Source organism: Bombina bombina, chromosome 2 (assembly GCF_027579735.1).
Source record: "Bombina bombina isolate aBomBom1 chromosome 2, aBomBom1.pri, whole genome shotgun sequence".
Lineage (NCBI taxonomy): Eukaryota > Metazoa > Chordata > Amphibia > Anura > Bombinatoridae > Bombina > Bombina bombina.
In genome coordinates, this window is record NC_069500.1 from 1,167,379,711 (window position 1) to 1,167,406,554 (window position 26,844).

Below are 26,844 nucleotides of genomic sequence, written 5' to 3' on the forward strand. Positions count from 1 at the left end.
TGCACTCCAATAAATACACAACAAACGCAGAGTCACACGTAAAGTGTGTATCAATCTTAAATACTTCCCCAGTGGCGTGTGAATTGACAATCACTTTTTTCCCTGTAGTATATTTACACAATCCACACAGAGCTCTATTACATTTGTAAAATCCATATTTTTGCATAACACCTACCCCATTTTTGTTCTTATTTTTATTTATATTAAGATTCTGATGTTTCCTCATTAATATTTTACTTACTTTTACTTTTTTTATTTTTTACTTTTACTTATTTTACTTACATTGTATATCACTATGTTACCCATATTTCTTTTGAAGTACTCACGAAACCACTATAACCTAACTGACAACTAAATAATGGAGTGATGTTATAGTTAATAACATTCACTAATACATACAAAGGTATAGATTATGTGAGTTTATAATTGTAAGATTTAATTCACGATATAAAGACCTAAGGAATAGTGGAGGAGTGAGTATTATTCAAACAGCAAAAAAGGCAAAAAAACCATGCGAGTCTCCAGGCACTGTAAAGTTCTAAAAGTTCATATTTTATTGGAAACCAAGTGAAAAAAATGATAAAAACGAAGTGAACATAAAATAGTGAAGCTGGACTGTCTTACGCGTTTCGGCTACATGTTAGCCTTACTCATAGACCCATTGGTGTAGGAGACGATTCACGTCACGGACCGGAAGCACCTGACAACGCTCAGTCACAGCGTGCAAACTAAACAGCACTACGGAGGCTGTGAAGTGGTATGCCCATACGGATGACAATTGGAGCACCGGACCTCTACGAGTGAGGAGTCAGAGGTGCAGCAGCGACGGCAGGTATCTCCTAAGGCTCCCGGAGACAGGCTCAAGTAGCGAGCGTGGTGAGTTATACACCATCCCGGTGTATAAGATTGAACCTATCAGAATGACTAACATGAGATTTTATGAATGAATGTATTTACGCTCATTACACCCCCCCGTTGGTAGCCAATCAAGTTATCATTGGAAACGCAGGCGCAATGTGATCGCTAGAACGCCGACAGAGCTATTATAAACCGTGGTTTGTTAAACAATTGTATTACACTTGATAAAACGGTCTGGGACCGTGAAACGTCGTGTGTTAAACATTGTTTTTAATAAAGTCTTTTAACTATAGACTTTGCCACGGTTTGATTTTTACTTTTAAGTTATGCCCTAATTTCTCCCATTACTTTACTGTGGGACTTAACCTGCCCCTGTAATCTGTACGGAGGAGTGAGTACACCTGTGTGAGCGGCATTACACTGACTGCTAGAGCTTTGAGGCTTCGTGGAGGAGCAGCTGATCGTTGAGCAGTTTATTGGGCGACTGTAAGAGCCCAGAATGCACATATAGCACTTGTTCAGTGCTTTGGAGCTTGTAAGTACGGGCTGAGTGGGGAATTTCTGATAATTTTGACCCCGCACTATTGTGGCGCCTTCTTTCTTTTCTATAATATTTACGCCATATCTTATGGTAAATCTAGTTAAAATCTAGTAAATTCTAGTTACCGGATTACGAGCCTGAACCAAGGTCTCATTGACCATATCAGAAAAACCTCGTTTTGACAAAATCAAACGTTCAATCTCCAAGCAGTCAGCTTCAGAGAAACTAGATTTGGGTGAAGGAAGGGACCTTGAATGAAAAGATCCATCCTCAACGGAAGTCTCCAGGGTGGTAGAGACGACATGTCTACCAGGTCCGCATACCAAGTCCTACGAGGCCAGGCAGGAGCAATGAGGATCACCGGAGCCCTCTCCTGTTTGATTCGAGCAATGACCCGAGGAATTAGTGCAAATGGGGGAAACAGATACGCTAGCTTGAAGGACCAAGGAACTGCCAGGGCATCGATCAGTTCCGCCTGCGGATCCCTGGACCTCGACCAATACCTCGGAAGTTTGGCATTCTGTCGAGATGCCATGAGATCCAACTCCGGTTGACCCCATTTGAGGGTCAGACTTGAGAATACTTCCGGATGAAGTTCCCACTCGCCCGGATGAAAAGTCTGTCTGCTTAGAAAATCCGCCTCCCAGTTGTCCACCTCTGGGATGTGGATCGCTGACAGATGACAAGAGCGGTTCTCCGCCCACTGAATGATCTTGGATACTTCTGACATCGCCAAGGAACTACTCGTTCCTCCCCGATGATTGATGTAGGCGACAGTCGTTATATTGTCCGACTGAAATCTGATGAACCAGCGCATTGAAAATCGCTCTCAGTTCCAGAATGTTGATAGGAAGAAGAGACTCCGCCCGGGTCCATACTCCGAGTCTTGAGAGAACCCCAGACAGCTCCCCATCCTAAAAGACTGGCGTCTGTTGTCACAATCACCCAGGAAGGTCTGCGAAAGCAGGTTCCCTGAGATAGATGATCCAGAGACAACCACCATTGAAGAGAGTCTCTTGTCTCCTTCTCCATGACTATTTGAGGAGACAAGTCCGCATAATCTCCATTCCACTGTCTGAGCATGTTCAGCTGCAGAGGTCTGAGATGGAACCGAGCAAATGGGACGATGTCCATCGCCGCTACCATCAATCGGATTGCCTCCATACACCGGGCCACAGATGGATTTGGAGTGGTTTGGAGTACTCGACAGGTATCTATAATCTTTGATTTCCTGACTTCTGTCAGAAAAATCCTCATTTGAACCAAATCTATTTAAGTTCCCAAAAAGGTAATCCTGGTCTTTGGGACTAGATAACTCTTTTCTAGACTTACCTTCCACCCGTGAGATCTCAGAAAGGCTATGACAATGTCGGTATGAGACTTTGCTTGATGGCAAGATGGCGCCTGGATTAGAATAATGTCCAGGTAAGGTGCTACTGCAATGCCCCTTGGTCTTAGGACCGCCAAAAGAGACCCCAGAACCTTTGTGAAAATTCTGGGCGCTGTGGCCAACCCAAATGGAAGAGCCACAAACTGGAAATGTTTGGCCAGAAATGCAAATCTTAGGAACTTGTGATGCTCCTTGTGGATAGGAACATGAAGATAAGCATCCTTTAAGTCAACCGTAGTCATGAATTGACCCTCCTGGATTAAGGGTAGAATAGTGCGAATAGTCTCCATCTTGAATGATGGAATTCTGAGAAATTTGTTTAGACTCTTGAGGTCTTAGATTGGCCTGAAAGTTCCCTCTTTTTTGGGAACTACAAACAGATTGGATTAAAAAAGAAATTTATGCTTACCTGATAAATTTATTTATTTTACGATATGAAGAGTCCACGGATTTCATCCTTACTTATGGGATTACGCCTCCTGGTCAGCAGGAGAAGGCAAAGAGCACCACAGCAGAGCTGTATATATAGCTCCTCCCTTCCCTCCCACTCCAGTCATTCGACCGAAGTTAGGAAGAGAAAGGAAAAGCCAAGGTGCAGAGGCGGCTGAAGTTTAACAAAAATAAGTAAATACCTGTCTTAGAAATGACAGGGTGGGCCGTGGACTCGTCATATCGTAAAATAAATAAATTTCCTTTTCTTTTACAAGATATGACGAGTCCACGGATTTCATCCTTACTTATGAGATACAATACCAAAGCTATAGGACACGGATAAAAGGGAGGGACAAGACAGGAACCTAAATGGAAGGCACCACTGCTTGAAGAACCTTTCTCCCAAAACCAGCCTCAGATGAAGCAAAAGTATCTAATTTGTAAAATTTGGAAAAAGTGTGAAGAGACGACCAAGTTGAAGCCTTGCAAATCTGTTCAACAGAAGCATCGTTTTTAAATGCCCATGAAGAAGCCACAGCCCTAGTGGAATGAGCCGTAATTCTTTCAGGAGGCTGCTGCTGCCCAGCAGTCTCAAATGCCAGACGGATGATACTCTTCAGCCAAAAGGAAAGAGAGGTAGCTGTAGCTTTCTGTCCCCTACGTTTTCCAGAAAAAAACAAGAAAAAATAAAGATGATTGACGAAATTCTTTAGTCGCCTGCAAGTAAAACTTCAGGGCACGGACCACGTCCAAGTTATGCAACAGACGCTCCTTCTTAGAAGGATTAGGACACAATGAAGGAACAACAATTTCCTGATTAATATTCTTATTAGAAACAACCATAGGAAGAAAACCAGGTTTGGTACGTAAAAACCATCTTATCAGAATGGAAAATAAGATAAGGAGAGTCACATTGTAAAGCTGAAAGCGCAGAAACTCGAAACTATGAGCCGAAAAAATAGCAACCAAAAATAAAACCTTCCAAGATAACAACCTAATATCTATGGAATGCATGGGTTCAAACGGAACGCCTTGAAGAACCTTAAGAACTAAAAACAAACTCCAGGGTGGAGCAATTGGTCTAAACATAGGCTTGATTCTAGCCAGAGCCTGACAAAAAGACTGAACGTCTGGAACATATGCCAAATGCTTGTGTAGTAAAATCGACAAAGCAGAAATCTGTCCCTTTAAGGAACTTGCTGACAATCCTTTCACCAATCCTTCTTGGAGAAAAGATAAAATCCTGGGAATCCTAACTCTACTCCATGAGTAGCCCTTGGATTCACACTTTACACCATATCTTATGGTAGATCTTTCTAGTGGCAGGCTTACGTGCCTGAATCAAAGTATCAATGACCGAATCAGAGAATCCCCGCTTCGATAAAATCAAGCGTTCAATCTCCAAGCAGTCAGCTGTAGAGAAACTAGATTCGGATGATGGAAGGGTCACTGAATGAGAAGGTCCTGCCTCAATGGAAGCTTCCACGGCGGCAGAGAGGACATGTCCACCAGATCGACATACCAAGTCCTGCGAGGCCACGCAGGAGCGATTAGAATTACCGAAGCCCTCTCCTGTTTGATCCGTGCAATCACCCGGGGAGATCAAACGGTGGAAACACATAAGCTAGGTTGAACGACCAAGGCACTGCCAAGGCATCTATCAGTTTCGGCCTGAGGATCCCTTGATCTGGATCCATATCTTGGGAGCTTTGCATTCTGACGAGACGCCATCAGATCCAATTCCAGTCTGCCCCATCTGAAAATCAGTGTGCCAAATACCTCAGGAAGTAGTTCCCACTCCTGGGATGTAGATTGCTGACAGATAAGAGTGAGCTTCCGCCCACCGAATTATCTTGGATACTTCTGTCATCGCTAAGGAACTCCTTGTTCCTCCCTGATGATTGATGTAAGCCACAATCGTGATGTTGTCCGACTTAAATGGGATGAATTTGGCCGAAGCCAACTGATGCCAAGCCTGAAGCGCATTGAATATTGCTCTCAATTCCAGAATATTGATTGGAAGTAGAGACTCCGACCGAGTCCACACCCCCTGAGCCTTCAGGGAATTCCAGACCGCACCCCAGCCTACAGGGAGTGCAGAATTATTAGGCAAGTTGTATTTTTGAGGATTAATTTTATTATTGAACAACCATGTTCTCAATGAACCCACAAAACTCATTAATATCAAAGCTGAATAGTTTTGGAAGTAGTTTTTAGTTTGTGTTTAGTTATAGCTATTTTAGGGGGATATCTGTGTGTGCAGGTGACCATTACTGTGCAGAATTATTAGGCAACTTAACAAAAAACAAATATATACCCATTTCAATTATTTATTTTTACCAGTGAAACCAATATAACATCTCAACATTCACAAATATACATTTCTGACATTCAAAAACAAAACAAAAACAAATCAGTGACCAATATAGCCACCTTTCTTTGCAAGGACACTCAAAAGCCTGCCATCCATGGATTCTGTCAGTGTTTTGATCTGTTCACCATCAACATTGCGTGCAGCAGCAACCACAGCCTCCCAGACACTGTTCAGAGAGGTGTACTGTTTTCCCTCCTTGTAAATCTCACATTTGATGATGGACCACAGGTTCTCAATGGGGTTCAGATCAGGTGAACAAGGAGGCCATGTCATTAGATTTTCTTCTTTTATACCCTTTCTTGCCAGCCACGCTGTGGAGTACTTGGACGCGTGTGATGGAGCATTGTCCTGCATGAAAATCATGTTTTTCTTGAAGGATGCAGACTTCTTCCTGTACCACTGCTTGAAGAAGGTGTCTTCCAGAAACTGGCAGTAGGACTGGGAGTTGAGCTTGACTCCATCCTCAACCCGAAAAGGCCCCACAAGCTCATCTTTGATGATACCAGCCCAAACCAGTACTCCACCTCCACCTTGCTGGCGTCTGAGTCGGACTGGAGCTCTCTGCCCTTTACCAATCCAGCCACGGGCCCATCCATCTGGCCCATCAAGACTCACTCTCATTTCATCAGTCCATAAAACCTTAGAAAAATCAGTCTTGAGATATTTCTTGGCCCAGTCTTGACGTTTCAGCTTGTGTGTCTTGTTCAGTGGTGGTCGTCTTTCAGCCTTTCTTACCTTGGCCATGTGTCTGAGTATTGCACACCTTGTGCTTTTGGGCACTCCAGTGATGTTGCAGCTCTGAAATATGGCCAAACTGGTGGCAAGTGGCATCTTGGCAGCTGCACGCTTGACTTTTCTCAGTTCATGGGCAGTTATTTTGCGCCTTGGTTTTTCCACATGCTTCTTGCTACCCTGTTGACTATTTTGAATGAAACGCTTGATTGTTCGATAATCACGCTTCAGAAGCTTTGCAATTTTAAGAGTGCTGCATCCCTCTGCAAGATATCTCACTATTTTTGACTTTTCTGAGCCTGTCAAGTCCTTCTTTTGACCCATTTTGCCAAAGGAAAGGAAGTTCCCTAATAATTATGCACACCCGATATAGGGTGTTGATGTCATTAGACCACACCCCTTCTCATTACAGAGATGCACATCACCTAATATGCTTAATTGGTAGTAGGCTTTCAAGCCTATACAGCTTGGAGTAAGACAACATGCATAAAGAGGATGATGTGGTCAAAATACTCATTTGCCTAATAATTCTGCACTCCCTGTAGTAGACTGGCGTCCGTTGTCACTATCACCTAAGAGAGTCTGTGGAAGCACGTCCCTTGGGACAGATGATCCGGCGACAAACACCAAAGAAGAGAGTCTCTTGTCTCCTGATCCAGATTTATCTGAGGAGACAAATTTGCATAATCTCTATTCCACTGCCCGAGCATGCACAGCTGTAGTGGTCTGAGATGAAAGCGAGCAAACGGAATGATGTCCATTGCCGCCACCATCAATCCAATCAACTCTATGTACTGAGCCACTGATGGTCAAGGATTGGACTGAAGGGCTCGGCATGTATTCAGAATCTTTAACTTTCTGACCTCTGTCAAGAAACTTTTCATGGATATAGAATCTATTAGAGTTCCCAAGAAAGGAACCCTTGTCTGTGGAATTAGTGAACTCTTTTCTAGATTCACCTTCCACCCGTGAATCCTCAGAAAGGACAGAACCATGTCTGTATGAGATTTTGTCAGTTGGTAAGACGCCTGGATCAGAATATCGTCCAGATAAGGCGCCACTGCAATGCCCCGCGGCCTGAGAACCGCCAGGAGAGACCCTAGAACCTTCGTGAAGATCCTGGGTGCTGTGGCCAACCCGAAGGGAAGAGCCACGAACTGAAAATGTTTGTCCAGGAAGGCAAACCTTAGGAACTGGTGATGAACCTTGTGGATAGGAATATGAAGATATGCATCCTTCAAGTCCACGGTAGTCATATATTGACCCTCCTGGATCAATGGTAGAATTGTTCGAATAGTCTCCATCTTGAGGGATGGAACTCTTAGAAACTTGTTTTGACTTTTTAGATCTAAAATGGGTTGAAACGTGCCCTCTTTTTTGGGGACCACGAAAAGATTTGAGTAAAACCCCTGCCCCTGTTCCAGTATTGTAACGGGACGAATTACTCCCATAGTAGAGAGGTCTTTTACACAACGAAAGAAGAAACCTCCCACTTGGGAGATAATTTTTTAATTCCAGTTGATACCCTTGGGACACCATCTCCAGTGTCCAGGGGTCCTGAACGTCTCTTATCCAAGCCTGGGTAAAAAAAAGTAAGTCTGCCCCCTACGAGATCCAATCCCGAATCGGGGGCCGCCCCTTCATGCTGTCTTGGGAGCAGCAGCAGGCTTCTTGGGTTGTTTACCTTTGTTCCAAACCTGGTTGGGTCTCCAGACAGACTTGGCTTGAGCAAAATTCCCTTCCTGTTTAGCGGAAGAAGGAGAGGGGACTCCTTTGAAATTCCGAAAGGAACGAAAATTATTCTGTTTACCCCTCAGTTTAGCTGCTTTATCCTGAGGTAGGAGATGACCCTTACCTCCTGTAATGTTAGAAATGATTTCGTTCAAGTCAGGCCCGAATAGGGTCTTTCCTTTGAAAGGAATAGCCAAAAGCTTCGACTTAGATGACACATCAGCAGACCAAGATTTTAACCATAACGCTCTACGCGCTAAAATGGCAAATCCAGCATTCTTAGCCACCAATTTGGCAATCTGAAAGGCGGCATCCATAATAAAAGAATTAGCCAGCTAAAGAGCCTTAATTGTATCTAAAATTTCCTCTAAAGGAGTCTCAGTCTTAAGAGACTCTAAGGCGTCAAACCAGAAGGCCGCCGCAGTTGTAACTGGTACAATGCAGGCCGTCGGTTGTAAAAGAAAACCCTGATGAATAAATAACTTTTTCAGAAGACCCTCCAACTTTTTATCCATAGGATCTTTGAAAGCACAACTGTCCTCAATAGGAATAGTTGTACGCTTAGCCAGGGTAGATATAGCTCGTTCCACCTTAGGGACTGTTTGCCAAGGGTCCCGGACAGTGTCAGCTATGGGGTACATTTTCTTAAAATTAGGAGAATGTGAGAACGGGATACCCGGTCTTTCCCATTCCCGCGTAATCATTTCCGAGATTCTCTTAGGAACCGGAAAAACATCAGAGTAAGCAGGCACCTCTAAGTATTTGTCCATCTTACACAATTTCTCTAGTGGTACCACAATAGAGTCACAGTCATCCAGAGTCGCTAAAACCTCCTGAAATAACAGGCGGAGGTATTCAAGCTTAAATCGGAAGGAAATAACGTCCTAGTCCGTCTGAGGTAACGCACTTCCCGAGTCGGAAAGTTCCCCCTCAGATAGAAGTTCCCTAACCCCCAATTCAGATCCCTGTGAGGGTACATCGGAAATAGCCATCAAAGCATCAGACGTCGCAGGAATCAGAGTGGCTTCTGTCCTGCTGCGTTTGCCCTGCAACACTGGCAACTTAGGTCATCTACCCTTACAGAGGTTTTATCTAACTGCAGCCATATCCTGCAGAGTAAATGAAGTGGACGCGGTTGAAGAACACGGCATCGCTTGGGTGGGCGTTAAAGGTTGTGACGCTTGGGGAGAAAGCAGCGGCACACCCTGATTCTCATCAGTCTGAGAAGCATCCTTAGACATACTTGCATTAAAGAAAATCTGTTCTTTACATTGTAAGGCCCTTCCAGTGCATGAGGGACAAAAAGTAAGAGGGGGTTCCACATTGGCATCTAAACACATACTTTCCTGAAGTTCAGACATGTTAAACAGACTAGCAATAACAATAATAGTCGTTCTTTACTAGATATATTTAACTTTGAAGTCAAATCATACAGTCAAATATTTGAAATAAAAAGTCTACTGCGCCTTTAAATAATAAAAGCGTAACAATTTTTCTGCTAGCAGTATAACAATGTTTGCAGCGATAAACAGTGCCCTTATGTGTCCAAATTAACTTAACAATACTGCTCCATTTGTTCAGTTATTCTATATACTCATTTTTATCACACTCCAGGCACCTGCACCTCGCCACAGCCCTGCTGCGGCGCCTACCTGCCCCCAGACCACACTGATCCTCCGTGAGCAGCGCTCCCAAGTCTCTCTGTACCCCTATGTGTACAAACTGACTTAGGCCACACCGGAGCCCAGGACCTTGCTGCCGATCCGGATGACTACTGCGCGGCTGAGCGCGCAAAACTAGGCCCCGCCCACCGTGGGCGTAACTCGAGCCATACTGAGACCCGCATGGGAAGAAGAAAACATGCCGGTTTCCCAACTTAACTAAAAACGCCATGTGCCCCTCTTATACACACACTCTCAAGCCAGTTATGATGAATATAATAACGACAGCCCGTAAGAAGCAAACCGCATCTCCTAGCATCAGCCCACACAGTATAAGTGTGTCACTGCACAAACAAACTGATAAGTAATCAACAGAAAAGGGAATTCCAGGCACACCATTTCCATTTCTACAGTGCATACCGAAAACCCCTCCCCAGTACAGGGAATAATGTCAGGCTGTTCAGATGTATCTAGTCTCCCCAGAAGCAAATAGCTGAACATACCTCAATGCTGATTGTAGCATGACACGGTTCTCCACACTGAAGATGTTTCTTTACACTACCTTCAACCGCTATGTGTTAACCAACAGGATCTTAGATAATGTTTGCTAAGATCATCAACATCAGGGCAGAAAATAAAATGCCTCCACTCCTCTTGGGAATTTATTGACTGACTATTTCTCCCTGAGAAAAATAGTACTCACTGGCACCATTTTAAAATAAAAAACTTCTTGATTAAAGAATCTAAACTAACACCTCACTTTACCGCTTCCTATCACTAACACAGGCAAAGAGAATGACTGGGGTGGGAGGAGCTAAATATACAGCTCTGCTGTGGTGCTCTTTGCCTCCTCCTGCTGACCAGGAGGCGTAATCCCATAAGTAAGGATGAAATCCGTAGACTCGTCATATCTTGTAAAAGAAAACCTTCTCCCTGTTCCTGAGTAGGAACTGGAGCAATTACTCCCATGGAGGAGAGGTCTCTTACACAACATAAAAACGCCTCTCTTTTTATCTGGTTTGCAGATAACCTTGAAAGGAGAAACCTTCCCCGAGGAGGAAAGGCTTTGAACTCCAGTCTGTATCCCCTGGACACAATCTCTATAGTCCAGGCATCCTGAACATCACTTACCCAGGCCTGAACGAAAAAGGATAGTCTGCCCCCGGTTTATTGGATTGTTTCCCCTTGTTCCATGAGTGGTTGGGTCTCCAAGTAGGCTTAGGCTGGGGAAAGTTTCTGTCCTGTCACAGTGGAAACGAAGGAATTACTCTTGAAATTTCGAACGGAGCAAAAATTACTCTGACGTCCTTTATGTTTGTTTCTCTTATCCTGAGGAAGTAGCTGACCCTTACCTCCAGAGATATAGGAAATAATTTCCTTTAGGCCAGGTCCAAAACAAGGTCTTCCCCTTGTAAGGAATTGCTAGAAGTTTAGACTTGGAGGACACATCCGCAGCCCAGGGTTTTAACCACAAGGCTCTGCAGGCCAAGACAGAAAACCCAGACGTCTTTGCAGCTAATTTAGTAATTTGCAACGAAGCATCAGTAATAAAGGCATTAGCTAATTTAAGCGCCTTAATCCTATCCTGGATTTCCTCCAAAGGGGTCTCATGTCTGAGAGACTCAGACAGAGCGTCAAACCAATAAGCTGCTGTACTAGTAAACGTAGCAATGCATGCAGTAGGTTGCAACAACAACCCCTGATGAGTATAAATCCTCTTAAGCAATCCTTCCAATTTCTTGTCCATAGGATCCTTAAAGGCACAGCTATCCTCAATAGGAATAGTCATAAGTTTAGCCAGGGTGGAAACAGCTCCCTCCACCTTAGGGACTGTCTGCCAATTTTCCTTTATAGTATCTGCTACTGGAAACATTTTCTTGAAGACCGGGGATGGAGAAAAAGGAATAACTGATCTGTCCTATTCCTTAGAGATGATCTCCAAAGTCTTCTTAGGTATTGGAAAAACATCCGAATACAAGGGAGTTTCAAAATATTTATCCATCTTACACAACTTTTCAGGAGCCACTACTACTGTAGAGTCACAATCATCCAAAGTTGTTAAAACCTCCATGAGTAACAGGCGTAGGTGTTCTAACTTAAACCTGAAAGAAACTACCTTTGAATCTGAAAAAGGTGCTGAACTTCCAGAATCAGAAAGTTCACCTTCAGATAAAGACTCCGAACCCTCTAACTCATGTTTTTGAGGGTAAATTTGAAAATGACACCAATGCATCAGCATCCTTACCGACTCCATGGTGACTCCTCTTACGTCTGTCTTGAAACATGGGAAAGGCAGATAATGTATCAGAAATAGAAGACACTACTTTAGCTATGTCCATTAAGGAAATATTTGAAGCTAAAGTATTAGTACAGGGCACTGCTTGAGCGGGCGAAATATCTTTGGACATTTGGGGAGACCGCTGCGAAACACACTTAATCTCATCTTGAGATGAGAAACCTCCCCCTTAGAGGAAGACTGCTCATGAAAAATCCTGTCCTTGTAACTCAAGGCCCTCTCAACACATGAGGGACAAAAAGGAATGGAGCAAATACCAGATTGATCAGCTCCAATGTCCATCTTAATTCACAGAAATCAAAATACAAAAACACTTTTTTTTTTTTAAATCGATACTGAGTCTAACTAAAAACACCACATCAGAAAGAACACACTTCCAATGATATAATAATTTGCACTATGAGCAGATAACCTACAACGTTATAAAAAATAAAGTTCCTGTGCCTTTAAATATTAAAGCGTTATGCTTTTTTTTTTCTGTTTGACTGCCCGGTTACAGAAAATACCAACAAAATACATATTCAGACAACTTTACACCTCAGCAGCTTGCTGAGGTGCCTACCTGCCGACCACCATCGACTATCCTCACGCTGCAGCACCAAGGACTCAGATGTCAAATGGGAGCCGTAGTAACACGATCTATTTCTGCAACACAAGCTAATACCGTTTGTCTGAATTCCTTTTGACACCAGACACTCGGTAATAGAGCCCCATGCAACCTCTGTTCAGCCCGGAACTTGTTTAATCAGGAGAAGGAAGCGCGCAAAATTCACCTAAAACGGCTCAATAACGTTATGGAAGCCAAAAAATAAAAGTATTTTAAATAAAAGATAAACAGTCTCCCACACAAACAGCCCCAGTGCCTGTACATGCTGTCATAATAAATAAGCCCTTTATTAATGAAGGAAAGGGTGTATTGTCCCATAGTTGAACTGCAGTTTGCAAGCTAAAAGTGAAGTGCCGTAATCATCCTGTCAGAATGAGTAAAGAAAAGGCACTTACCTCAACGCTGCCCGACAGCAGGACAGTCCAGCAGGTGTAAGAGGACTTGTTCTCCCTCCCATAGCCCTGTGGAAGCAGATCTGCCTGAGTTACCATGCGCTTAGGCTATCTATAGTGGGGCAGCAACATCATAGGAGGCGCAGTGAGAATTATGTCCCACCAGTTCCTAATGCTTTAAAGCCACCAAAATGCCCTACTGAAGAGACTGATCAGGTCTAGGCTACACCACAGAGCAAAGTAGCACTCTCTGGCACTACTTAAAAATAAAACTCTTGATTGAAGAATCTTTTCTAACACCTCACTTTGCCATCTCCTATTACTAACGCAGGCAAAGAGAATGACTGGGTTAGAGGGGAAGGGAGGGACTATTTAAAGGGACACTCAATCAAAATTAAACTTTCATTATTCAGATAGAGCATGCCATTTTAAACAACTTTCCAATTTACTTCCATTAACAAAATGTGCACATTCTTTTCATATTTAAACTTTTTGAGTCACCATCTCCTACTGAGCATGTGCAAGAAAAAGTGTGTATGCATTTGTGAATGGCTGATGGCTGTCACATGGTACAGGGGGAGTGGAAAAAGACATAACTTAAAATTGTCAGAAAAAAAATCTACTACTCATTTGAAGTTCAGACTAAGTGCTATTGCATTGTCTTGTTATCTTGCATTGGTTGATTATGCAAATCTACTGTGTTGACTGGTCCTTTAACAGCTTTGCTGTAGGTGCTCTTTGCCACCTCCTGCAGGCAGGAGGAGAATATCCCATAAGTAATGAAGATGATCCGTGGACTCGTCATGTCCTTAAGAGGAAATAATAGTTCCAACAGTGACAGACTTACTTTTGTCAGCACATATAATACTCTTAGCTATAAGATACAAGGTATTCTTAAGCATAATTGGCATATCCTAAGAGATTCATGTCCTGATATTAAGGAGTTTAGTCAAATTCCCAGAGCTGCTTACCGCAAAGGGTATACTTGTGGCAGAAGGATTACTAGGGCTATTGTTAATTCAGATACTAGAATATCTCCATTCTTTGGTAAACCTAAGAATGGTACTTTTCCATGCTTTGGTTGCCCACACTGTAACAGTGTTATGAAAGGGGGTGAAATCTGTCATCCCTACTCTGGTTGCAAATTTAAAATACCTGGTTACTATACCTGTAATTCATCTTATGTTGTAAACGCCCTTAAATGTCCCTGTAGGCTATTATACATAGGTGAGACCACCCAAAGGATAAGAGACCAGATAGGTCAACATAAATCTACAATCAGAAATGCAGGGACTAAAGATCTCCCTGTACCGGCACATTTCTTACAAATGGGCCATCAAGTTAATCAACTCCGTTTTATGGTGTTAGATCAAATAAAAAGAAAGGTGATAGACAAAAAGAGCTCTTATATAGAGAGGCTAAATGTATATGGAAATTGGATACACTTTACCCCAAAGGTATGAATAGGGAATTTGATCTTAACCCATTGCTGTGATTTTGCATAATTGAGCTATGTTATGTATATATGGTTTGTCTATGGCTATTTATTTGGATTTGCTATTTTGTAGGTGGTTATGCTAAATTTGTGCTTCCTCTTCAACTTTGTTTTTGTTTTTAACCTTGGCTCATTGGGATACATCAAAAAGGCAATATAGGGTTAAAATTGTTAGTGTTGCTCTATGTGAGATTTTTTATAACCCCGCCCACTATGTGTGCTCCCATTGGTCCATGTTTTAAGCTGTACTGCTATAAATTGTTTGTATGTGCATGTTAGCTTGACAAAGGGGCAGGAGCCCCGAAACGTTGCTGTTCACCCAATAAAACATAATTTATGTAAGAACTTACCTGATAAATTCATTTCTTTCATATTAGCAAGAGTCCATGAGCTAGTGACGTATGGGATATACATTCCTACCAGGAGGGGCAAAGTTTCCCAAACCTCAAAATGCCTATAAATACACCCCTCACCACACCCACAAATCAGTTTAACGAATAGTCAAGAAGTGGGGTGATAAGAAAAAAGTGCGAAAGCATAAAAATAAGGAATTGGAATAATTGTGCTTTATACAAAAAAATCATAACCACCACAAAAAGGGTGGGCCTCATGGACTCTTGCTAATATGAAAGAAATGAATTTATCAGGTAAGTTCTTACATAAATTATGTTTTCTTTCATGTAATTAGCAAGAGTCCATGAGCTAGTGACGTATGGGATAATGACTATCCAAGATGTGGATCTTCCACGCAAGAGTCACTAGAGAGGGAGGGATAAAATAAAGACAGCCAATTCCGCTGAAAATAATCCACACCCAAAAATAAAGTTTAAATCTTATAATGAAAAAAACTGAAATTATAAGCAGAAGAATCAAACTGAAACAGCTGCCTGAAGAACTTTTCTACCAAAAACAGCTTCAGAAGAAGAAAACACATCAAAATGGTAGAATTTAGTAAAAGTATGCAAAGAAGACCAAGTTGCTGCTTTGCAAATCTGATCAACCGAAGCTTCATTCCTAAACGCCCAGGAAGTAGAAACTGACCTAGTAGAATGAGCTGTAATCCTTTGAGGTGGAGTTTTACCCGACTCGACATAAGCATGATGAATTAAAGATTTCAACCAAGATGCCAAAGAAATGGCAGAGGCCTTCTGACCTTTCCTAGAACAGGAAAAGATAACAAATAGACTAGAAGTCTTTCGGAAATTCTTAGTAGCTTCAACATATTTCAAAGCTCTAACTACATCCAAAGAATGCAATGATCTCTCCTTAGAATTCTTAGGATTAGGACACAATGAAGGAACCACAATTTCTCTACTAATGTTGTTAGAATTCACAACCTTAGGTAAAAATTGAAAAGAAGTTCGCAACACCGCCTTATCCTGATGAAAAATCAGAAAAGGAGACTCACAAGAAAGAGCAGACAATTCAGAAACTCTTCTAGCAGAAGAGATGGCCAAAAGAAACAAAACTTTCCAAGAAAGTATTTTAATGTCCAATGAATGCATAGGTTCAAACGGAGGAGCTTGAAGAGCCCCCAGAACCAAATTCAAACTCCAAGGAGGAGAAATTGACTTAATAACAGGTTTTATACGAACCAAAGCTTGCACAAAACAATGAATATCAGGAAGATTAGCAATCTTTCTGTGAAAAAGAACAGAAAGAGCAGAGATTTGTCCTTTCAAGGAACTTGCAGACAAACCTTTATTCTGTACCCTTCTGAAACAATGTTCTGAATCCAAAGATTGTGAATGGAATTGATCTAAATTTCTTTGAAAAAACGTAATCTGCCCCCTACCAGCTGAGCTGGAATGAGGGCCGCACCTTCATGTGGACTTAGGAGCTGGCTTTGGTTTTCTAAAAGGCTTGGATTTATTCCAGACTGGAGATGGTTTCCAGACTGATACCGCTCCTGAGGATGAAGGATCAGGCTTTTGTTCCTTATTGTGGCGAAAGGAACGAAAACGATTATTAGACCTAAATTTACCTTTAGATTTTTTATCCTGTGGTAAAAAAGTTCCTTTCCCTCCAGTAACAGTTGAGATAATAGAATCCAACTGAGAACCAAATAATTTATTACCCTGGAAAGAAAGGGAAAGCAAAGTAGACTTAGAAGACATATCAGCATTCCAAGTTTTAAGCCATAAAGCTCTTCTAGCTAAAATAGCTAGAGACATATACCTGACATCAACTCTGATATCAAAGATGGCATCACAAATAAAATTATTAGCATGTTGAAGAAGATTAATAATGCTATGAGAATTATGATCTGATACTTGTTGCGCTAAAGTTTCTAACCAAAAAGTTGAAGCTGCAGCAACATCCGCTAAATATATAGCAGGTCTAAGAAGATTACCTGAACACAAGTAAGCTTTTCTTAGAAAGGATTCAATTTTCCTATCTAAAGGATCCTTAAAGGAAGTACTATCTGCCGTAGGAATAGTAGTACGCTTAGCAAGAGTAGAGACAGCCCCATCAACCTTAGGGATTTTGTCCCAAAACTCTAATCTGTCAGATGGCACAGGATATAATTGCTTAAAACGTTTAGAAGGAGTAAATGAATTACCCAAATTATTCCATTCCCTGGAAATTACTTCAGAAATAGCATCAGGGACAGGAAAAACTTCTGGAATAACTACAGGAGATTTAAAAACCTTATTTAAACGTTTAGATTTAGTATCAAGAGGACCAGAATCCTCTATTTCTAATGCAATTAAGACTTCTTTAAGTAAAGAACGAATAAATTCCATTTTAAATAAATATGAAGATTTATCAGTATCAACCTCTGAGACAGAATCCTCTGAACCAGAAGAACCATTATCAGAATCAGAATGATGATGTTCATTTAAAAATTCATCTGAAAAATGAGAAGTTTTAAAAGACTTTTTACGTTTACTAGAAGGAGGAATAACAGACATGGCCTTCTTAATGGATTTAGAAACAAAATCTCTTATGTTATCAGGAACACTGAGTATTAGATGTTGACGGAACAGCAACAGGTAATGTAACATTACTAAAGGAAATATTATCTGCATTAACAAATTTGTCATGACATTCAGTACAAACAACAGCTGGAGGAACAGATACCACAAGTTTACAGCAGATACACTTAGCTTTGGTAGATCCAGCACCAGGCAGCGATTTTCCAGAAGTATCTTCTGACTCAGTGTCAACGTGGGACATCTTGCAATATGTAATAGAAAAAACAACATATAAAGCAAAATTGATCAAATTCCTTAAATGACAGTTTCAGGAATGGGAAAAAATGCCAGTGAACAAGCCTCTAGCAACCAGAAGCAATAAATAATGAGACTTAAATAATGTGGAGACAATAGTGACGCCCATATTTTTTTTTTTTTAGCGCCAAAAAAAAGACGCCCACATCCAGAACGCCGATACTTTTGGCGCAAAAAAACGTCAAAAATGACGCAACTTCCGGCGACACGTATGACGCCGGAAACAGAAAAAAAAATTTGCGCCAAAAAAGTCTGCGCCAAGAATGAATGAATAAAATGAAGCATTTTCAGCCCCCGCGAGCCTAACAGCCCACAGGGAAAAAGTCAAATTTTAAGGTAAGAAAAAATTGATTTATTCATATGCATTATCCCAAATATGAAACTGACAGTCTGAAATAAGGAACGTTGAACATCCTGAGTCAAGGCAAATAAATGTTTGAATACATATATTTAGAACTTTATAAAAAAGTGCCCAACCATAGCTTAGAGTGTCACAGAAAATAAGACTTACTTACCCCAGGACACTCATCTACATGTAGTAGAAAGCCAAACCAGTACTGAAACGAAAATCAGTAGAGGTAATGGTATATATAAGAGTATATCGTCGATCTGAAAAGGGAGGTAAGAGATGAATCTCTACGACCGATAACAGAGAACCTATGAAATAGACCCCATAGAAGGAGATCATTGAATTCAAATAGGCAATACTCTCCTCACAACCTGCTGCGGAGCGCATATCAACGTAGAATCTAGCACAAACTTACTTCACCACCTCCATAGGAGGCAAAGTTTGTAAAACTGATTTGTGGGTGTGGTGAGGGGTGTATTTATAGGCATTTTGAGGTTTGGGAAACTTTGCCCCTCCTGGTAGGAATGTATATCCCATACGTCACTAGCTCATGGACTCTTGCTAATTACATGAAAGAAATACATTTGAGAGTGCAACATCTTTTGTTTTTGAGATTCACTTGGAGCTTAAGGGATTTGGCTCTAAATTTGTTTGCACCCACTCTGCTGTCTATGGACACTCGATGATTCATTAAGGTGTGGTGGTCCTACACCTGTGTTTATCTGATCATATGTGATGTCAGCAACTATGTCATCTATATTGTTAGATTATAGTCAAGCATGTTACAGAATGTTTAGAAAAAGGCAATACAAGTGATCTCAAAGAAACATGTAAGGTTGATCTAACATTAAAGTGAAGGTAAAGTTACCTTGATGTCTATCTCAAATATTAATCTTACATCAAAATTAATATGACTTTCAGTCATGGTTTATTTTAAAAATGATTGTAAAAAAAGTAATATCCGTTTTAACTCACTGTTTTCAACTCCGCAAAATCAGCCTGTGTCTTTGTTTTTTGTTTTCCCTCTTGATCACGTTTTTAAGTCAGCCACTAGAAATTCTGGCCGTTAGGCGGCCGTCACTCCACGTCATCTGCCGACTTGATAATATGCGCATGCGCTACTCTTTATTTATTCATTTCTGAGTACACGCGCGCTCCTGCTTCGCGCATGCGTGCTCCTATTACATCTGGATTCCCATATTACAAGAGTTCTTACGGCCGCCTCTAATAGGGACACACTGTTAATTAGAAGCTGCAACTTCTGGTGGCCCTTATGTATTGATTGTATTAAAGAGTTTGCACAATTTGTCCAATCGGCAAATCGCCGATTGACGCATGCGCAGTTTTCACTGAGCCTCGTGAATGCGCTTATACAGACTTACAGACAAGGAAAGCAGGAAATAGTAGTTGGGAGGAGTCAGGCATCATAACGGTGGGTCTTTTATATATTGATTAAAAAAGCTATAAAAGAAAATATTTAAAAAAAAACTTAACGATTAACTTATGTTTGCAGTAAATAATGGAAATATGTCTTTGAACTGAAGAAACTTTACCTTCACTTTAACAAAAGTGAAATCGAAAGAAAAAAAAAAGTTAATTAAGCTCCCTTTACTTTTTTTTCTATTTTTAATTGAACAAACTCTTTAAAAGTGTAATTTTCTTTAGACATTTTAATTGATTAATTGCTTGGGTTCTTGTTTACCGACTAGTGAGCAAGTGAAAGCACTGTGAACAAATTTGCTATACAAAAATGTCTAAGATTAAAAAAAAAAAAAAACGTCTTTCAAATCACAGCCTTGAATATTTATTAGAATATATGGAAAAGGGGATCTTTTTTTTTTTTTTTTTTTTTTTTAAATAAAAAACATGTTGAACTCTGTCCATAGTAGACAAACACAGTTTATGAAGTTAAAGTTAAGAAAATGCTTAAAATTAATAAAAGAAAAAAAACTAACTTAAATTTTGCAGAATTCATGAGCCTCATGATCCGCCCCACTTATTAAACTTCAAGTGTCTATTGTAGCGTCAAGTGTCATAATAGACGACTCGTTGCATGTTAAATGCTTGCATTTGCTGTTTTGCTATGCAAATCTTGAATGTGTGCTTTGTGGATGCATCATGGGCTATTACTAGCATGAGCATGCTGTTCTGTGAAATATCTTTAGCAGCAGATGTTTTATTTAACAAACACTCGGTGACTTACCTTGGCAAGAATCTCATCATGACATCCCCATCTCCTGTAGCAGATGCTCCTCCTACTGCATTAACTGCATATGCTCCAGCACCAGGGATTGGAGAGTCCCCCACACGGCTAAAAAAAAGATACAAAAATTAATGGGCAATAAAATAAATTCACATAAAATTTTTTAGATGTTATATTTATATTTTGGGGTGGGGGTTTCAGCAGACCCTGCAGATTCACACCAAAGCTTTACTACTTGTATAGGTCATGACATGAGAACTTGGCAACAAATGTGTGTACAAAAAATGCATACTTTTATTAAAATTTAAAAAACAAGGATGTAAAAATAGTGGGTATTGGGGGTTTCTAGAACTTAAGGGAGCTGATTTCAATGGATTTTTATTTCTTGGTGGAATCACCGGCAACCTATGAAAGTGCTCCTCAGACGACATGTGGTTTACAATTGTGTGGATGACGACCATGTGTTGTCAAGCGCAGTTAAAAGGTCTATTACTCTACAAAAATAATTTTGGATTTCTACCACATTTTTACAGGGAATTTGTTCACTATAGAAACTTTACCTTTAGGTTTTCACAGGTGGTGCTTAAGAGCCAGCTTTGAAAAAGCACGGATTCCGTGTGAAATGCGTCAGAGTATATGGGCATTAGGATCAATGTGTCTGCATGTTTTTTAAATGACACAAAACTTTTTGATTTTACCTCGGGCTTACTCAAATTGTTACACACTTCTACTAATGGATACAGCTGGCTCTTAAGCACCACCCGTGAAAACCGTAAGGTAAAGTTTCTATGTTTATATTTGCTACAAGGTCAGTGGAAGGACAAGACCTGGATGGAGGGACTATCCGCAGCTTGTTTACAGTTAATGGTGAGTGCTTTCATTTTTGTTTTTCCAATTACTCGTGGACTGTTATATATTTGTTCACTATTTCCTAAGTCTGAGCTTTTGACAAAATCAGGTTCCAAAAAATATAATTCTAATTCTGTTCAACTCTCAACTTGTATGAACAGTATTTTCATTACACAAATGAGAGGGGTGCTCTTATATTCATAAATACTAAGTAAAGGCAAAAGAAGAGTTTAGAAAAGTCAAACAGAAATAGACTGGGCTTAGAGTAGGAGAAAAGGTGAAAGGGAAAAAAAAAAAAAAAAAGATATGAGGTCAAGGACCTTACAGATTTAAGTGGGTATACAGAAGCTACACAAAACTGTACTGAAGAGTATGGGCCCCATTTATCAGTCAACTTGTTTACTTCCTTGTAAGTGAATATACCCATAGTTGTTTTGGGCTTTAAGGAAGAATCTTCCATGGTCATTATTTAAAAGTCTAAACCTCTTCAAGTCAAATTTGACACCAACAGCAGCGAATAAAAGATAACTTCAGAGATACTATTTAGATGCTTGCTTTGGTGTAAAAAGAGCAGATGACGACCGAATAATGACCGAAAGGTAACTGGTGGCAAAAAACAAAAAATGTATGCTTACCTGATGATGATGCTCCACAGTCCTCCATAACATATGAGAAATATTTCCCGCTACTAGGAGGTAGTCAAGAACCCATACAAGAGATGTAAAACCTATCTATCTCTGTTTCACATATAGCTGGAGTAGTGAATAGGAAAAGAAAGATAGGAAAGGCAAAAGGAAATTTATTCTTACCTGATAAATGTGTTTCTTTTACGATACGATGAGTCCACGGATTTCATCCTTACTTGTGGGATATCGCCTCCTGGTCAGCAGGAGGAGGCAAAGAGCACCACAGCAGAGCTGTATATATAGCTCCTCCCTTCCCTCCCACTCCAGTCATTCGACCGAAGTTAGGAAGAGAAAGGAAAAGCCAAGGTGCAGTGGTGACTGAAGTTTAACAAAAATAAAGACCTGTCTCAGAAAAAACAGGGTGGGCCGCGGACTCATCGTATCGTAAAAGAAACAAATTTATCAGGTAAGAATAAATTTCCTTTTCTTTTACAAGATACGATGAGTCCACGGATTTCATCCTTACTTGTGGGATACAATACCAAAGCTATAGTACACGGATGAAAAGGGAGGGACAAGACAGGGAACCTAAACGGAAGGCACCACTGCTTGAAGAACTTATCTCCCAAAAACAGCCTCAGGCGAGGCAAAAGTATAAAATTTGGAAAAAGTGTTTAGAGACGACCAAGTTGCAGCTTTGCAAAGCTGTTCAAAAGAAGCATCATTTTTGAATGCCCACGAGGAAGCCACAGCCCTAGTGGAATGGGCCATAATTCGTTCAGGAGGCTGCTGTCCAGCAGTCTCATATGCAAAACGGATGATACTCTTCAGCCAAAAAGAAAGAGGTAGCCATAGCTTTCTGACCCTTACGTTTCCCTGAAAAAACGACAAACAAGGAAGACGATTGACGAAAATCCTTAGTCGCCTGTAAGTAGAACTTCAAGGCACGGACCACGTCCAAATTATGTAACAGACGCTCCTTCTTAGAAGAAGGATTAGGACACAAGGAAGGAACAACAATTTCCTGATTAATATTTTTATTTGAAACAACATTAGGAAGAAAACCAGGTTTGGTACGTAACACCACCTTATCAGAATGAAAAATAAGATAAGGAGAATCACATTGCAATGCCGAAAGCTCAGAAACTCTGCGAGCAAAAAGAAATAGCAACCAAAAATAAAACTTTCCAAGATAATAACTTAATATCTGTGGAATGCATAGGTTCAAACAGAACCCCTTGAAGAACTTTAAGAACTAAATTCAAACTCCAAGGAGGAGCAATTGGTCTAAACACAGGCCTGATTCTAGTCAGAGCCTGACAAAAAGATTGAACATCTGGAACATCTGCCAGACGCTTGTGTAACAAAATGGACAAGGCAGAAATCTGTCCCTTTAAGGAACTTGCCGACAACCCTTTCTCCAATCCATCTTGGAGAAAAGACAAAATCCTGGGAATCCTAACCCTACTCCATGAGAAGCCCTTGGATTCGCACCAATAAATATATTTACGCCATATCTTATGGTAAATTTTCCTAGTAACAGGCTTACGTGCCTGAATCAAGGTATCTATGACCGAATCAGAAAACCCTCGCTTAGATAAAATTAAGCGTTCAATCTCCAAGCAGTTAGTAGCAGAGAAACTAGATTTGGATGGTGGAAGGGTCCCTGAATGAGAAGGTCTTTCCTCAATGGAAGCTTCCACGGTGGCTGAGATGACATGTCCACCAGATCGGCATACCAAGTCCTGCAAGGCCACGCAGGAGCGATGAGGATCACCGATGCCCTCTCCTGTTTGACTCGAGCAATCACCCAGGGCAGGAGAGCAAATGGAGGGAACACATAAGCTAGGCTGAAAGACCAAGGAACTGCCAAGGCATCTATCAGTTCGGCCTGGGGATCCCTGGACCTGGACCATACCTCGGAAGTTTGGCATTCTGACGAGATGCCATGAGATCCAACTCCGGTCTGCCCCATCTGAGGATCAAGTTGGAAAATACCTCCGGTAGGAGTTCCCACTCTCCTGGATGAAATGTCTGTCTGCTCAGAAAATCTGCCTCCCAGTTTTCCACCCCTAGGATATGGGTCGCCGACAGATGGCAAGAGTGAGACTCTGCCCACTGTATTATCCTGGCTACCTCCGTCATCGCTAAGGAACTTCTTGTTCCTCCTTGATAATTGATGTAAGCCACAGTCTTTAAGTTGTCCGACTGGAATCTGATGAATTGAGCCAAAGCCAACTGAGGCCAAGCCTGAAGCACATTGAATATTGCTCTCAACTCTAGAATATTTATGGGAAGGAGAGACTCCGCCTGAGTCCATACACCCTGAGCCCTTAGGGAGTTCCAGACTGCTCCCCATCCTAACAGGCTGGCATCCGTTGTCACTATCACCCATGAGGGCCTGCGGAAGCATGTCCCCTGGGATAGATGATCCAGCGACAACCACCATAGAAGAGAGTCCCTTGTCTCCTGATCTAGGGTTATTTGAGGAGACAAATTTGTATAATCCATTCCACTGACTGAGCATGCTCAGTTGCAGAGGCCTGAGATGAAAACGAGCAAATGGAATGATGTCCATTGCTGTTACCATCAACCCAATTACCTCCATGCACTGAGCCACTGACGGCCGAGGATTGGTCCGAAGGGCTCGGCATGTGTCCAGAATCTTTAATTTTCTGACCTCCGTCAAAAAGATTTTCATGGATAGTCGATTAGAGTTCCCAAGAAAGGAACCCTTGTCTGTAGAACTAGAGAACTCTTTTCCAGATTTACCTTCCACCCATGAGTCCTCAGGAAGGATAGAACAATGACAGTATGAGACTTTGCTAGCTGATAAGACGACGCTTGGTTCAGAATATCGTCCAGATAAGACGCCACTGCAATGCTTCGCGGTCTTAGAACCGCCAGCAGAGACCACAGAACCTTTGTGAAAATCCTGGGAGCCGTGGCCAGACCGAAAGGAAGAGCCACAAACTGAAAATGTTTGTCCAGAAAAGCAAACCTCAGGAACTTGTGATGATCTCTGTGGATAGGAACATGAAGATATGCATCCTTTAGGTCCACGGTAGTCATAAATTGACCCTCCTGGATCAGTGGAAGAATGGTACGAATAGTTTCCATCTTGAAGGATGGAACTGAGAAACTTGTTTAGACTTTTGAGGTCTAAAATAAGTCAGAACGTTCCCTCTTTTTTGGGAACTACAAAGAGATTTGAATAAAACCCTTGTCCCCGTTCCTGTATTGGAACAGGACATATAACTCCCATGGAGGACAGATCTCTTAAACAGCGTAAGAACGCCTCTCTTTTTATCTGGTCTACAGACAATCGTGAAAGAAGAAACCTTCCTCTGGGGAAGGAATTTTTGAACTCCAACTGATACCCCTGAGACACAATGTCTAGTGTCCAGGTATACTGAACGTCTCTTATCCAAGCCTGGACAAAGAGAGAAAGTCTGCCCCTTACTATATCTGATACCGGATCGGGGGCCGACCCTTCATGCTGACTTAGTAGTGGCAGCCTGCTTCTTGGACTGCTTACCCTTGTTCCAAGACTGGTTTGGTCTCCAAGTGGACTTGGTTTGTGAATAATCCCCTTCCTGTTTAGCGGAAGAGGGAACCCCCTTGAAATTTCGAAAGGAACGAAAATTACTCTGTCGCCCTTTCTGTTTGGACTTTTTATCCTGAGGGAGGAGATGACCCTTGCCTCCCGTAATGTCTGAAATAATTTTCTTCAAGTCTGACCCGAACAGGGTCTTCCCCTTGTAAGGAATAGTCAAAAGCTTAGACTTGGATGACACATCCGCAGACCAAGACTTTAACCATAAAGCCCGACGTGCTAAGATGGCAAAGTCCGAACTCTTAGCCGCCAATTCAGTAATCTGCAGAGAAGCATCCGTAATAAACAAAATTAGCTAATTTAAGAGCTTTAATCCGATCCTGTATCTCTTCCAAGGGAGTCTCTGCCTTAAGAGACTCCATTAGAGCATCAAACCAGAAAGCAGCCGCACTGGTCACAGTAACAATGCAGGCCGCCGGTTACAAAAGAAATCCCTGGTGGACATAAACCTTCTTAAGAAGACCCTCTAACTTCTTATCCATAGGGTCTTTTTAAAGGCACAACTATCCTCGAAAGGAATAGTTCGCTTGGCCAGGGTCGAAATAGCTCCCTCTACTTTAGGGACCGTCTGCCAAGAATCCCTAATAGCGTCGGCTATAGGATACATCTTTTTAAATACAGGCGAAGGAGAAAAAGGAATACCTGGTCTTCCCCATTCCTTTGCAATAATCTCTGAAGTCCTTTTAGGAACTGGAAAGACATCTGAGTAAGAAGGAACTTCCAAATACCTGTCTAACTTACTCAATTTCTCTGGCGGGACTATGATGGAGTCACAGTCATCCAAAGTAACCAACACCTCCCTCAGTAATAAACAGAGGTGTTAAAGCTTAAACCTGAAGGAAACCACATCAGGATCAATCAAGGGCAAGCACTCCCTGCTTCAGAGAGTTCACCCTCAGAGAGTACCTCCGTACTTTCCAACTCAGAACCCCTGGAGGGTGCATCCGCAATCGCCACCATGGAATCAGTGGCAGAAGTGCCCACATAGGTGTCCCTTCTTGTACGCTTGCCGTGCGATATAGGAAGACTGGATAAGCATCAGAAAGTGTGGAGGACATCACTGCAGCAAGGTTTTTAATGTAAATGCTGCAGACACTGGGGAAATACATGACCCTGCTTGCGCGGGCATTAAGGGCTGTGACGCTTGGGGAAAAAGCTGCGGCATACCTTGCATCTCATCTATAGACTCCTGAGAAGCATCTTAGACAAAGGTTTATAAAAAAAAAAAAATCTTGTCCCTATAATGTAAGGCCCTCTCACAACATGAAGGACAAAAAGGAACTGGAGGTTCCCCAGGGGCATTCAAACACATAGAACAAGTTACAACTTGGATGTCATCTGAATCCATACTAACAGAAGTAATGTACAACAATAATAATGTAGTTAGAAAGTTGTCAGTAGTAAAGAGAACCTTATTACAAGTACACTGTCTCTTTAAGAAATAAACTGACAACAATTT

The 26,844-nt window shown here is 41.5% G+C and overlaps 1 protein-coding gene across 1 annotated transcript in view; it reads right to left on the reverse strand.

The window, feature by feature from the left end:
* AGA (aspartylglucosaminidase) overlaps positions 1-26,844 on the reverse strand; it is a 149,361-nt gene that overhangs the window by 76,989 nt on the left and 45,528 nt on the right. Inside the window, exon 7 of the mRNA XM_053703858.1 lies at positions 20,295-20,402. Within this exon, the coding sequence (XP_053559833.1) occupies positions 20,295-20,402 (108 nt within the window). The remainder of the gene's footprint in view (positions 1-20,294; positions 20,403-26,844) is intronic.